Genomic DNA, 15,648 nt, shown 5'->3' with positions numbered 1-15,648 from the left:
ACCACTGAGCTTGTTTTTGTTCTTCTGCCTTTCTTTGTGTGTCTTATTTTGTAACCCATTTCCAAACCTTTTTATAAATAGGATGAACATAATTTACAAATTAAAAGTCATCATTGAAGTTTGATATTCTTTTGCTCTCACAAATGTCTTACTACCTAACTTTCTAACCACTGTTTCTTTGCCCTTGTTCTGGGTCCTGTTAAGTTTGTCTTCTTTCGTTTAAAGCGTGGTATTTTTTAAAAAATTATGAGGCATTTTAATGAGATTTGCATTTACTCAGAAAGCTTTAATAATCGCCAAGAGTCTGACACATTCGCATTACTTTTTCTTTGCTGCAGTATGCCCTTCCTCCCAATAAAAGCGTGAGCGCACTCTGAATAGTGAGTGATAGGCGCTGTCCCTGACCATCTTCTATTTTTGTTGTACATCCTAATCCTAAATTTTTTTTTCCCTCAAAATCTTCCAGGTCAATTGTTTTCATGATTTATAAAAACAAAACAAAAAAACAAGACAGGGACAGTTTGTTATTTTTCCCCTTTTCTTTTTTTATTTATTTTTTATTTTTTTTTATTGGTTGTTCACAACATTACAAAGCTCTTGACATATCATATTTCATACATTAGATTTTTCCCCTTTTCAGCTGCACCATTGTTATGGTTAATATTTGGCAAATAGCAGGCCTAGTAAAGTGAAGGAAAGAACGGGTACTGTGCTTGAATCTTGCCCTACACCTTTGGAAATATTAGTTGCTGGTTTATTATGTTTAATCTTGATATTAAGAGTCTCCTAATTCATAGAAAAACATTTTTATTAAAACATTAAATTTTGAAAATGCTAATTTCTGTTTGAAAGAAGCTTGATAACTTTTTCTCTTTAAAATGGAATAGCTTTTTATTATATTGGTAGGTCCAGGATTACTGTATGTGTCAGTTTTTCTGACAATGTAATAATAATTAATAGTTATCATTATTATCCTGTTAGTTTAGATTACAAAAAAATTTATTTTATGCATTGTGGTAGCTTGATTTGTGACACTATTGCCAGGACTGTATTTCTTATGTACATAATACATTATTAAAAATATTTTCTAATTTTCTTCTAGGACCAATTTGGGCAACATATAAAATCAGAGGTGCACTTGAATTTTTATGTTTATTATGGTCCTGATCGTATTAGAGACCCAGCCTTGCTTTCAAAACAGGATATTGTTTTGACTACCTACAACATTTTAACTCATGACTATGGAGTAAGTGTGCTGATATTTAGAGATTTAAGGTTGAATTTAAGGACTGTTATCATTCTTCAGGTTTCTGAAGTAATCTAAAATTCAAACTGTATACTCTTTTATTCTAATACCTACTATGTAGAGAATAGTAGGATTTTTTAAAAACTTGGTTAAAAAAGGAAAGATTGTATTTTGTTTAGATAGTAATTTAGAAATGTTTTTCATTTAGAATGTTTTTAGTTAAAATTTAACTTTGGATTTGTAACAAGTATATATAGCAGTTTATAAATGAAAATTTTTTTATTCTGGAAAATTGTTTTCTGTTGTAATGATTTGATTAATATTTTGGTTTAAAAAATAGCTTTTCTGCAGCTGCAGATAATAAGTTTCCCAGTTCTTTTAGGAATCTAGTTTTTTTTTTAAACATATATAATTCAAATTGTTCAGTTAAAACATTTTTTAAAATACCTTTTAGTCACAATTTCCGTCTTCTCATGAAAATAGAAGAGAGACCAATAGAATAGAGGAAGGAGATGGGAAGAGGAGAGGAGAGGTACTGGGGAGTAAAATCGACCAAATTATATTATTAAATTGTGCACAAGTGCGAATATGTAATGATGAATTCCACTGTTATGTATAATTATTATGTACCAATAAGTAATACTAAAAAAAATGGAGGAAAATAATTTCAGACTTTGGGTAAGAATGTTACCTTTATATAAAAGAAATCAAGGTTGTTACATTGAAAGAATTCTTATAACTGGCAATTGTTTATCATCATTGTAAATCTGATGCAGAGTAGTTCAGGGTATCCTGCAGTTTGATTCTTTAGTGAGCTAGACTAGACTTGGGTTTGAAGGCAGGTTCTTCTGCTTCCTAATGGTGGTTCTTTGGACAGCAAACTTGGCACCTTGGGCTTCAGTGTTCTTACCTCTAATAATGCTCAGCTTGTGAGTGTTCAGTACTTTAACGGGCATAGTTCTTGAATTAAAAGCAGTGTTGATGTTAAAGAAAAAGAGCAAATATTATTAAGCAAATTATATGAAGTACTATGTCCTATTCCTGTGTTTTTCAACTGTCATGACACATTTCTTTCAGACTAAAGGGGACAGTCCATTACATAGCATAAGATGGCTAAGAGTGATCCTGGATGAAGGCCATGCCATTCGAAATCCAAATGCTCAGCAGACAAAAGCTGCACTCGATTTAGAAGCAGAAAGGAGATGGGTATTAACAGGTAATTATGACATCAGACTTATTTTTACCTTACACCGTTTTGATTTCTTTTTAAAATTGACCTATAAGTATTAAAATATTTATGGGGTATTATGTGGCTTTTCAAGATATGTACACGTTGTGTCATTATTCAGGGTAAGCCTAACTATCTCCTTAATTGTTTGTCTTTCTTTGGGTGAAAATAAAGTCCTTTCTTTTGGTTCTTTTGAAGTGTGTTGATATTGTCTGTAGCCACCTACTTCTTCTAGCTGTACCTTAGTACCCACTGAGGAAGCTTTTACTACTCCCTCCCTGCTCCTCTCCTCAGTCTCTGGTCACACTTCTGTGAGATGACTTTGTATTCCATGCTGCTTTCCATGTTCCATGATGACTGTATTAATTTGCATTCCCACTAACAGTGCACAAGGGCTCTCTTTTCCTCATGTCTTTGCCAAGAATTATCTTTTGTCTTTCGATAAGTCATTCTGAATGGAGTGAGGCAGTGTCTCATTGTGGATTTGACTTGCATTTCTTTTATGAGTAATGATGTTGAGCATCATTTTCATATACCTGTTGGCTATTTCTGAATCTTCTGTTGGGAAATGTCTACTTAGATGTATTGATCATTTAAAAACAATTTTTTCTTTTGCTATTAATTTCCAGAGTTCCTTATATATTCTGGACGGCAACCCCCGTCACATACCTAGTTGGCAGATAATTTTTCCATTCTATAGGTCACCTCTTCACTGACGATTGTTTCCTTTGTTGCGTGAAGCTTTTTACCTTCATGTAATTCTATTTGTCGATTTTTAATTGTTTCCTGCATTTTGGGGATCTTTTGGGATCTTATCAAAAAAAGAAAGAATATTTGCTCATTCCAGTGTTCTAAAACATTTTACCTGTTTTCTTCTAGTAGTTTTGGGTCTTGCCTGTAGTCTTTAATCCATTTCAAGTTGATTTTTGAAACTGATGGAATACAAGGATCTGGTCTAGTTTCATTCTTCTGCATAAAGATATCCAAATTTCTCTGCATTGTTTATTGAAAAGGTCCTTTTCTTGTACCTGGTCTTAGCACCTTTGTTGATAATTATGTGGATAGATTTGTAGGTTTACTTCCACGGTCTCTGTTCTGTTCCATTGGCCTGTGTATCTGTTTTTATGCCAGTGTGATGCTATTTTGATTCTCACAGACTTTCAGTTGATGGTTGAAGTCAGGTAATATAGTGCTTGCTCTATTCTTTTTACTCAAGATTGCTTTGGCTGTTCCAGAGTTTGAGATTCCTTGTGAATTTTTTTTTCTTTTTTGGAACTGAGGATTGAACTCAGGAGCAATCAACCACTGAGCCACATTCCCACCCCTATTTTTTGTTTTATTTAGAGACAGGGTCTCACTGAGTTGCTTAGTACTTCACCATTACTGAGGCTGGCTTTGAACTTGCGATCCTCCTGCCTGAGCGTCCTGAGCTGCTGGGATTACAGGCGTGTGCCACTGTGCCTGGCGGAGATTCCATGTGAATTTTACAATTTTTTTTCCTTTTCTAATTCTGAAGAATGTCTTTGATATTTTGATACAGATTGCACTGAATCTGTAAATCACTGTGGGTGCTACAGACATTTTGTCAGTATTGATTTTTCCAATCTGTGACGGGATGCTTTTCACTTTATTTTTGTGTTCTCTTCAATTTTATCACTGTTTCCTAGATCTCCTTGTAGACATCTTTTGCCTCTTTGGTTATATTTATTCCTAGGTCGCTTGGTTGGTTATAGCTATTGTAAATGGGGTTTCTTCATTTTTTTTCCATATAATTTGCTATTGCCATATTGAAATGCTACTACTGATTTTGTATCCTGCAACTTTGCCAAATTTGTTTTGTTTTTTGAGCCAGAGGAGTTTTTGTTTTTTGTTTTTAAACATAGAAAACCATATTCTCTGTTAACAGTGACACTTTTAACTCCTTTTCCAATTTGGATGCACTTGTTACTCCAGCTAGCACCTATGTGAAAGTGGTAAAAGTGGGAATCTTGTGTTAAATTAAAAAATAATAATAATTTTGGGGACTGTGATGTAAGTGGTAGAATGCTCATCTAAAATAGAAGGCCTTAGGTTTGATCCTCCATACTGCAAAAGAAAGAAAGAAAAAAAACTTTTTAACTATTAAGTTGGTGTTATAACTATTAAGTTATAACATTGTAATTGACTAAAAAGTCTATTCTAAAATTAATGATAGAAACAATTTAATCAAGTGTTTTGACTTGTTCTTCATAATTGCTCATTTTATAACACCCTTGGGGTCATAGTTTATTTATGGAACCTGCTTATTCTTGAACCTCAGGGAAGAATAGACACTCCAATCCTATAATCAGAATCTTGACTTTTCTATTGTCCATCTTAGAGCCTGTTTGCTATTCATGATACCTTTACTGGAAGATGAGAAAGGGAATATAAATTTATATTAGTTGCTTATTTTTCTTGCTGGTGCTACTTATTTTAAAACCAAATAAGCTAGGTATGCAATGAAGAAAAAGTGGAGTTTACTGGATTTTTCTGTTCCCCTTATGTTGACAAGTGACAGCTAAAAATTAGAGTAAAATCATATTTTGAGATGTGTACATGTGTAACAAAGGACTGCAGGCACAGCTGTTAGTGGTGTGCCTCATCCAGAGTGTCTGTTTTCACCTGTTTCATATGGTTGTACAGGACAGATGTTCTTAAGCATCAATAGGGACTGGGGTATGATCCAGGGGTAAGAGTGGTTGCCTGGCAATTGTGAAGTCCCAGGTTTGATTCTAGAACTATCAAAAAAGAAAAAAGAGGAGTTATAACAGTTTCTTTTTATTTTTAGGAACTCCTATCCAGAATTCTTTGAAGGACTTGTGGTCTCTTCTGTCCTTTTTAAAACTTAAACCATTTATTGATAGAGAATGGTGGCATAGAACAATACAGCGTCCCGTCACTATGGGAGATGAAGGAGGACTTAGGTAAGTCACTTCATAATAGCTGATGTGTGTGTTAGTGACAGACAGTGGAACCACTTTCATTATTCTTTTTATTTGATTCTTGACTTCCCTTTCTAAAAAGTGTATACATTGTGTCCCTTTGACTCTTAGAGCATAGTGACTTTTATTTGGGGAGACAAAAGATTTCTAATCACCAATAATTGCTTTTTTTCTATTTTAGCCAAACTGAATGGAAAGGCAGGGCTTTGTGCTATGGGTGTTGCTTTTAGCCACTGGAGCCCCCACTAACAGATTTAACAGTTATAGGAAAAATAGTATCCTTCAGGATCCTATAAGCATTAAATTGTCATAATTCATATAGTCTTATACATGATTGTTGATGATGTGATTCAGTGACCTCAACAAGTTTTTTTATGAGAGGACGTTTCCCATAGTTGTTTCTGGTGGACACAGATAAAAGTTGAACACATAAATGAAAACTCAATTTGGTGGCAGCCATTTGCCATTTGCTAGGATAATGTGCTTCAAGTTTTTTATCTTAGAGCAGTGATTTTTAAACTGAGGATTTGGGACCATTAGTGGGTTATGAAATTGTTATAAAGGTTGTAGTCAGCATTGAAAAGAAAATGAAACAGTAGAAGAGAAAATAAAAGTTCAAAGTGTATCATACATGGTAAATATTGTTTTGAGAAATATATTTGTTTGTGTATGTTTTCCAGGTGCAGTAAAATGTGTTTCTTACTATGAGTTAGAGTGAAAAAGATTCAGAAGCCATTAACTTAGTTGGCAGAACTGACCACTTGAACCAGCTATTTAAATTCGAGTTAAGGAATTGTTTTTGTATTTCACTGTTGGGGAAGTGTACATCAGTTCTTAAAGAGGTGGTGTGCCTCCTTTAATTCTGATGCTGAGAGAGAGCTGTAAAGATTGTGGAACTAAGAAGGTGTTTCTCCCCTGAATTTTCACATCATGTTTTTATTTTGGGGACTTGTTATTTATTAAAATCACTTTAGATTTTCATATAACACTGTTGATTTTCATATTATAGAAAATAGGATTTTTTTAACTTATTAAGTAAAAATGTTTATTTTGGCTCACAGAAGGTTGGCTCTTACCCATATTTGTATTCTTGCAACATTAAATGAAGCACCTTGTGATTATAGCATAAGAATCTGAGTCTTGACTGTTGATGATGTAGTTGACGAGACAATTGAGAATTAATGACTGGAACAAAAATGGAGAGAAGAGCTTAAGAAAAGACAGGATTTAAGAAGATTAAACTGATTAGTATTTAGTTGAGAAAATTTCAGTGCATTTGTTGTAATAATTTTCTGCTTGTAGAATAGTTTTGTAATTATCAGATTGGATAAGACCTCAAATAAGGATTAAAAAAAATTTTACTAAGGTTATAAAATAATAATAAGTTAAATTTTTTCTTGCTATGTAGAAATAAAAATGGTTTTTTTAATTATTTTTTTTTATTTTGACTAGACGTTTACAGTCCCTAATTAAAAATATCACACTTAGAAGAACAAAGACAAGCAAAATTAAAGGAAAGCCTGTTTTGGAGTTACCAGAACGTAAAGTATTTATTCAGCACATTACACTTTCAGATGAAGAGAGAAAGATTTATCAATCTGTGAAAAATGAAGGCAAAGCTACTATTGGAAGGTATGGAGAAAGAGCTGTGTTCAAACTTTTCTTTCTTTGTTTCTCACTAACTGAATCACGTTTCGTCTTTTTGTTGTTGTTGTTGTTATTTTAATATATGTTAGCAGTAAAGTTGCAAATTTATTGAAAGATAATTTTCTTCTGTGGTCTATAGGATTTTTTTTGTTTAAAAATTATAGTTGAAGTGAATGACATAATAGTGTATTTTACCAGGTAAGTAATTCCTTTAGGCTGGAAAAAAATTTCGTCTACATAAAATCATAAGTTTTGAATTGCTTGTCAGAAGACCTAGCTTCTATTTTTGACTGTGTCATGGTAGTACATAAAAACCATTTGGAAGAGGATGGATTCATGGCTAGAGAGAGAGATAGTTAAACTCATTAAGGACCAAAACTATAAGGAGGATGTGCACGTTTAAATGAATTAAGATTTTTAAAAATTACTGTAGGTTCGTTAAAGATAAAAGTATGAAGAAAGAAAAGAAAGTTATAGTACAAGAAAGAGGGAGTGATCTGTGGTGTCACATGGTGTAGAGAACTCAGAAAGGGCCATTAATCTTGTGATCAGGAGTTACCAGGGTAAACTTTCAGATGAGGAAGTAGATTACAAAGAAATGGAGACTGCAGAGATGAACTGGATTCCACTAAGGTTATCTTTAAAAGGAAGAAAAAAATGAGACTGGTATGTAGGGTTGATACTTGATTGTTAGTTCAGCTTTTAATGGGTTTGGGTAACTGCTTTTTTTAGCGAGGAGGGTGGTACTGGGGATTGAACTCAGTGCCACTGGCTACTGAGCCACATCCCCAACCCTGTTTTGTATTTTATTGAGAGACAGGGTCTCACTGAGTTGCTTAGCACCTTGCTTTTTGCTTTGAACTTGTGATCTTCCTGCCTCTACCTCCTGAACTGCTTCTAAGGGGAAGAGAATGTATGTGTACTACAGAGGAGAATTCTCCAGAGTACAATACAGCAGGTGTGTAGAAGAAGTGAAGCCTAGTGGGAGCAAATAGCATCCAGAGTCAGGCAGTGGCCTGTGAGGCTGGCCATCTCCAGAGGAAGGTGGGATCGGGGCTGAGGAAGGTCTGCTGACTTTGCAGCTATCTTTAAAAGGTACAGTGTTGGGAGTGACAGGGTGATGTCTGTAGGGTGGATAGAGAAATTGGTCAACAGGACTTGCCAACAAAAGGAACAAAATGTGGTAATCTGAGAGTGGGAACTGACGAGACTGACTGCAGCAGATGAGGAACTGGTTGGAATGGAGTCTGGTCCAGCAGAAGCATGTGTGATGTGTGTGCTGCTAGGGCCTAGAGTGAGCAGGACTGCACAAGTGGGGCATCCTCCCAGCACGAGAGCTGCAGGAAGGTCAGGCCCATCACGGCTTTGGTAGAAACCAGGTCTTCTTTTCAGAGCACTTTGTCGTTGCCTTAGGATTCTTTTTTAAGGAAGAAGAGTTTTATTGAGTGACATGAAGTCATGGCGGTATCCTTGGTCATAATTTCTGTTTGTTCTATGGCAGTGTTTCTCTGGTGACTTTTCTTTTGCTGCCTTCCATGCTCTGTGCTAATTATCACTTAGCATTCAAGTATCTTGAATTCTTACTGAACTAGTATTTGCTAGTCCAGGTCCATGTGAGGTTCATACCCATGTCCAGAACAGCAGGAAATATCTCAGTTTACTTTTGGGATATACATCTGTTCTAGGTTCTTTGTTGGTGCTCACATAACAGATTCAAGGACCTGGAGCTGTGAGGTGTGGAGGACTGGGCCCGTGCGTGTCGAGTGCGTTCCTGCACTTCCTCGTGCAGCTTGCCTTCCTTCTTTGGTATAAACGTATGCAGAGAAGCTCAGGGCACCAGGTGTGCACCCTGAGTCTGTGCCATCTCTTTTAAAGGATTGTGGTTTGGTGGGTCATATCCCTCAACATCTTGTCCAGTTTTTCCTACAGCTGTCAGCCATTGCTCATCTGTAGTGCTCTGTGGTTAAAAAATCTCTTTTGGTATCATTAAATTAAAGTATGCTTTTCTGGCTTTTGTTCTTGTTTTGAAGTGATTTCCAGAGAAGTCGTTTAGAGGATCTCTCTCGTAACACGTTTCTGTTTTAGGTACTTTAATGAAGGAACTGTCCTTGCACACTACGCAGATGTCCTGGGTCTTCTGCTTAGACTGCGGCAGATTTGTTGTCATACTCACCTTCTTACAAATGCAGTGTCTTCCAGTGGCTCCTCAGGTAAGAAGTATGTTGGAGGTGTGCCATTGTATTTGTTAGAAGTAATTTAAATCGGAATGAGAAGTTTTTTATGTGGCTTAAATTTGGTTTATTTTTTCATTTTGCCCTGTGGACATTGTTTATTAAAGGGCTTAGTGTACTCAGGGAATGTACTCAGGAACTTTTTACCAGAGAAAGGGAATTATAAGGTTCTTGCAGGATTTCTAGTGGTAGACACCCTTAGATGAAAGGTTCAAGTTGGATCTTTTAGTCTGTTAGTGTAAACAAATCAAGCTGTAATGATGCTTCTATAGGAGGTTTGGTAGGAATCATTTATTATTTTGTCTTCTGATTTTTTCTTAAAATTTCAAATTTAAACCAGCTTTTTGCCATGTCAAGAACAGATGAAAAGACTACATGTTTGCAAACAGAACTTTGCCTTATGTAAGGTAGATTAACTCATCTAGCCATGTTATAAATCTTGCTCTGAAATTAATTTTTCAGCCTTTTCTCTAGGAAATGATACACCTGAAGAATTGAGAAAGAAGTTAATAAGGAAGATGAAGCTAATTCTGAGCTCAGGTTCAGATGAAGAATGTGCAATTTGCTTGGATTCTTTAACAGTTCCTGTGATAACACATTGTGCACATGTGTTTTGTAAACCTTGTATTTGTCAGGTCATTCAGAATGAGCAGGTAAGTATTTTGTTCAGTATAGGATCACTGTTGTATGGAGTGGTGCCTACTCTTTCTTTAGTGTAATGGAAACCCAGTTCCAAGGAAATAGAAGTTTCGACTTATATTTAATAATGACCTTTTCGATGATTAATTATTTCAGTATCTTCATAGATGATTTATTTCTCATTGTTATTCCCTTTTAACTATTTTTTATATATATATATATATATATATAAACTATATATTTTTTTTGGGAGGCACTTTTTTACAGACAGTAATCCTAGTTCTGTGTACTGTTTAGATCATTGCTAATAAATATACTGATGAGGAAAGGCTGAAAGATAATTTCCATTTTATAGCAGCCATATTTTTTGTGAAAAAAACATGAAATTTATTTTAATACACTTTAATCCAGTATATCTAAAATAAAAATGTGATATATTACATTATTTTTAACTAGATGTTCAAATTCTGGTGGTATTGTATACACCTATCACCTCAATTTGGCTCATTTAAAAAGCTTAATTGACACATATGGTTATTTGCCATCATATTGGGTAATGTAGATCTAAATACTTCTGTGTGGTAAATTTTTTTGAGGTAGAATAATCTTTTTAAGCAGTCCTGCAGCTAGTGCAAATTTTCTTAAACATTTTGATTTGACATATAGAATACATTTAGAAAAAAAGTGGATAAATTACAGTTGTACAGTTAGAAAATTATAATTATCATAAGGTAAACACATCCATGTATCTCCTCCCAATCCTTTGCCATCTTCCTTCTCCCAAGAGGTAACTCTAGCATACTGATTTCTAAGAGTTTCAGTTTCAGAAACTTTTCTTATTGCAGTAGTATTTGTATCTAGGTATTTAAGATATAATCTAATTTTACTAGCAGATCTTAGTATAACAGACAACAGATGTTGCTTTGAACAAACCTGATACTGGTTGGCAGATCTGGACAGCTGTATAAGGTGTCATAAGAATTGCCTGCAAATGATGTGATATTTAGCATTTCAAGCTCTTGCTGCCAGTCAAGACCACATACTTTTTTTTATATATTTATTTTTTAGTTGTAGATGGACAAATACTTTACTTTGTTGATTTATTGCTTTGTAGTGCTGAGGATTGAGCCCAGGGCCTCATACATGCGAAGCGAGTGCTCTGCCGCTGAGCCCCAGCCCAGCCCTAGGCCACACACTCGCTGTCCTCTTTCTTCATCCCATGCCATGAGCCCTTCCATCTGTACGTGCTGGCTGGAGCTCAGCATGTACAGATCTACCTTAGGTGACTGAATCTGGCTCAATAAAGTGCTGGCCACAAGAGATACAGAGTCTGTCATCTATTAAAATGTTTAGGCAAATTTATATTTCTTTTCCTCTAACCAGTGTGGCCCTTATTTTGTTCTTAAACAGCCACATGCTAAATGCCCTTTATGCAGAAATGATATACATGGAGACAATTTATTAGAATGTCCTCCAGAAGAATTGGCATGTGACAGTGAGAAAAAGTCCAATATGGAATGGACATCCAGTTCAAAGGTAAAGTACACGTGTACAGATATTTGAGTATTTTTTATATAAGAGATTACACATCATGTAACAAACAGTCATTCTACTTTTAATCATGTCTTTTGAATTTCCTTTTTCTGGCTACTGATTTTTCGCTTACTTTATGTGGTGAATTTCAGAGGAGAGAGAGAGGGTTTCAATTTATTGTAGTATTCTTTTAGTTTTTTTAAAAATTTAGTCTCATTTTGCCTTTTAATTAAGTAACATGGCAGGACCTTTTTTGGACAACATTTTGGAATTTGGTCAGTGTATATTATATGTATGTACAGAAATAAACTGAATCCTATTAATATGTACAATAACAGGATAAAAATTTTAAGCATGTGGGGTTAATTTTGCCATTTAAAAGTGGAATCTAATGGGTATCTTAATTTTTTTTTCAGATTAATGCTCTAATGCATGCTTTGATTGACTTAAGAAAGAAGAATCCAAACATAAAAAGTTTAGTTGTTTCTCAGTTTACAACGTTCCTGTCTCTAATAGAAACACCACTTAAGTGAGTTCAGTGTTTTTCACTTTGACTCAGAGGATTTAATATACTTTTATTGATTTGAATCAAAGAAAAATATCTAATGTTTTGCCAGTTTTAGTCATTTTATCTGTCAGAAGTGATGTTCAGAGTCACAAAAAAGACTGTTTTGTGGCAGCATAGGATTCAAAAGATCAGATCCCTAATTTATTAGAAAACACAGTGGCTGGCATATTAGTAGGTCCTCTGTAGTGTTTGTTAAGGTAAGTTAGGGTTGGAGATGTAGCTCAGTGGGAGGGCACTTGCCTAGCATGTGCAAGGCCTTGGGTTGGATCCCCAGTACTGCAAGAATAAGTAGACACATATATACATTAGTGAAAGAATTGATTGAACTACTATTTAACTTTTTTTTTTTTTTTTAAATAAAGTAAGAGTTACTTCTCTCCTTGTCCCTATTAGAGCCTCTGGATTTGTGTTCACTCGTCTGGATGGTTCCATGGCCCAGAAGAAAAGAGCTGAGTCTATTCAGTGTTTCCAGAACACTGAAGCAGGCTCTCCAACTATCATGCTGCTGTCCTTAAAAGCAGGGGGAGTTGGTTTGAATCTTTGTGCAGCTTCTCGGGTATTTTTAATGGATCCAGTGAGTAGTTTTATAGGCTTTTCAAAAGACAAACTCTTTTGCAGATACTTCATATTTATTATTATGAAGATTCTGAGGCAGACTTTAGAAATAGATAATAGCTTAGTAAATGTGTATGTTGGGGGCTTTCTCTTAAGGGATTTACATTTAACTAAAATCCCCACGATATTCTTTTGAGGGAAATAACATCCTTATTTTATAGATGAGGGAACTGAAGGAGAGAAGTAAACTGCCCAGCTTCACACAGCTAACAGTAGGGAACACCAGAGTCACAGTGTGTGTTCTTAAGTACTGTTATGTGGTACTATTCTGCTTCTCTTCTGTGTGCAGAATAAAAATACCTACTAACTGAACACGTAAGTGGTCCATTCGGCCTGTGAGAGATGAGCCCCTGCTTAGTGTCAAGGTGTGGTACAGGCAATGGGAGTCTGACACCTGTTATGTGATAGTGATCTTAAAGCTTTAGTATGGCTAAGAATTAGTCCAACTGCAGTTTAAGACTTCTGTCCTCAGATTGAAGAGGTCTTGGGTAAGACTCAGGAATCTGCATTCTTAACATTGATCACAGGTAACTCTGGTGGTCGGGATCACAATTGGAGAAATAACTAATGGAGTGTTTGTAGAAAGTTGCCTAATGTTGTGCAGTCACTTGTGGATGTACATTTCAGACCTAGAGGTGGAAGGAAGCTAAAGTCTGAGTGCCGGGCTGGGGTGGTGTCCACACAGTAGCACATTCTGAACACACATGGGGCTGAACTGATGTGATCCTGGTTTGTGCCGGGTGTTATGTGGGCTGCAGATGGCCCTGTGTTGTGAGATGCAGCGTGTGGTCTCACCTGGTGTCTGAACTGCAGGCTCACTGCGTGTACGAACCTTACACATCTTTTTTTCTGGTGAGGTTTTAGTTGATTCATGCATCTGTGTACCAAAGCTTTTTTCCTCTTTTCCCTCAACTGAGGGTGACCTTCACAGTAAGATTCCAGCCAGTCATATGTAGGCTTTCATAGGCACATATTGTGGCTGGCAGAGGTTTGTATTTGCCTTAGTGCTTTAGAGTGAAGTTTTAAATCTTAAAGGAGTTTTATGGTTATTATTTAAGATCTCTTCAATCTGAGGACAGAGGTTTTAAATTGCATTTGGACTAATTCTTAGCTTCGACGGGCAGTGGCACATGCCTGTAATTCCAGCAGCTTGGGAGGTTGAGGCAGGAGAATTATGAATTCAAAGCCAGCCTCAGCTACTTTGTGAGACCCTGTCACAAAGTAAAATATAAAAAAGGATGGGATGTAGCTCAGTGGTTAAGTGCCCCTGGGTTCAACCCCTGGGTATCAAAAAAGTCACCATAACTATAGATTGTTCGATATTAATGCAGTGCTTATGCAAAAATCTTAATTTTCTAGAACAAATTACCAAATTATTTTGTCTTATTTATATAATCTTAGTACTAGATAAGGAAGAGGTTATTAATAGAGTACTTATTATTATAAAGGTTTTTTTGATACCAGTGATTGAACCAAGGAATGCTTAACTACTGAACCACATCCCTGCCCATTTTTATATTTTATTTTGAGACAGGGTCTCACTAAGTTGCTTAGGGGCTGATAACTTGCTGAGGCTAGTTTTGAACTTGTGTGATCCTCCTACCTCAGCCTCCTGAGCTGCTGTGATTATAGGTGTGCACCACCGCACTCTATTACCAGTTATACTTTTAAAAAACACTCTCTGGCCTATGTGCAGCACATATCTGTAATCTCAGCAACTTGGGAGGCTGCAGCAGGAGAATTGCAAGTTTGAGGGCAGCCTGGACAACTTGGTGAGACCCTATCTCAGAATAAAAAATAAATAGGGTTGGAGGTAGAGCTCAGTGGTAAAATGCCCTTGAGTTCAGCTCCCAGTTCAGCAAAAACAAAACAACCAAAGGACAGACAAATGTTTCTAACTTTAAAACAAAAATCAAATCCCAGGAAGACAAAATTCAATTAAAATATTTGTGAAAATCTTTTACCTTTTCATGCAAACATTGTGTAAGAGGGGTGGTATATAGTGTCCATTATGAGCTTCTGGTGAGACTATTTATTTACGTAATCTATAGACTACATGTGGGAATGGGAGCTATCAGTTTGGATTTCTGATAGTCACATTAGATGTATGTTGCCAGCTTGTCTTTAGGTTGCTAGATAAAATAGGTGCAATAGCAAGACATTTGACTTGGTGTCTTTGTGGTAACAATTTTAAAATGTGTCTGTGAAATACAAAATATTCAGATAATATCATACCTATCAGTTCTAGAAAATCATAAGCTAAGTGTGTCCTTAAATTTAACTTCCACACTGAAAAAGAATCCCAAATTCAAATTACAACTCAAGAGCAAAACCATCCTTTTCCTCAGATCCCTAGGGAACTTAAAAAAGAAAGGAACAGTTAGCCTAAGTATAAATCATATTGTAAAACTGTCATCTATATATGCATCTGATATTGTTTTTGTTTTCGGCTGATAATTTGCTGTATAATGTACCTTTCCCCAAAAATACCCTGTTTTCAATTTCTGCAGTCATCCTGGTGATCCTTATCTTGATAATTCGTGATTCTATTTAAAAACCAGTTGACTACTCTCTTTCTAGATTACAGACCTCCATCTTTTTGGATATTTCCTGCATTTCATTACATCATCATTTTCTTTTTCAGCTTAAGCAGTGTTTTTATTACGTTGGTGTTAACCAGAAGTCTATAGAAAACCTTGTCAAAAATCTTAAGCAGTTTTTAGGGATTTTTTTTTTTTTTTGTATTTTTGTTTCCTGAATAGAGCAAAGTAAAAGAACCAAAGACTAGCAGAGGGTGAGAAAACATTTTCATAAATGGACCCAAGAATTGCATCTATTATAAATTGTCATCTAAGAGAATGTATAAACTTTTATACTCTGACCCACTTTAAAGTGAAAAAATCAGAAATTACTTGATTAATTGGGTGCTGACATCCATGCTAAGCCATGTATTTACGGTGCAGGTTGAGTACCCTTAA

The 15,648-nt window shown here is 35.5% G+C and overlaps 1 protein-coding gene across 6 annotated transcripts in view; it reads left to right on the top strand.

Moving 5' to 3' along the window:
- The window catches only part of Hltf (helicase like transcription factor), a 48,326-nt gene that overhangs the window by 27,534 nt on the left and 5,144 nt on the right, over window positions 1-15,648 (top strand). For 4 of the 6 annotated variants that reach the window (XM_078043480.1, XM_040269933.2, XM_013358810.4 and 1 more), the window contains exons 15-23: window positions 1,103-1,246; window positions 2,324-2,462; window positions 5,284-5,419; window positions 6,890-7,069; window positions 9,170-9,294; window positions 9,778-9,968; window positions 11,365-11,490; window positions 11,904-12,016; window positions 12,449-12,629. In XM_078043480.1, coding sequence (XP_077899606.1) covers window positions 1,103-1,246; window positions 2,324-2,462; window positions 5,284-5,419; window positions 6,890-7,069; window positions 9,170-9,294; window positions 9,778-9,968; window positions 11,365-11,490; window positions 11,904-12,016; window positions 12,449-12,629 — 1,335 coding nt within the window. The remainder of the gene's footprint in view (window positions 1-1,102; window positions 1,247-2,323; window positions 2,463-5,283; window positions 5,420-6,889; window positions 7,070-9,169; window positions 9,295-9,777; window positions 9,969-11,364; window positions 11,491-11,903; window positions 12,017-12,448; window positions 12,630-15,648) is intronic. The other 2 variants (XM_078043482.1, XM_078043481.1) reach the window with 1 other exon arrangement.

This window comes from Ictidomys tridecemlineatus, chromosome 3 (genome assembly GCF_052094955.1).
Source record: "Ictidomys tridecemlineatus isolate mIctTri1 chromosome 3, mIctTri1.hap1, whole genome shotgun sequence".
Lineage (NCBI taxonomy): Eukaryota > Metazoa > Chordata > Mammalia > Rodentia > Sciuridae > Ictidomys > Ictidomys tridecemlineatus.
Note: the sequence above shows the minus strand (reverse complement) of the source record. Positions and strands in the feature narration are given on the sequence as shown.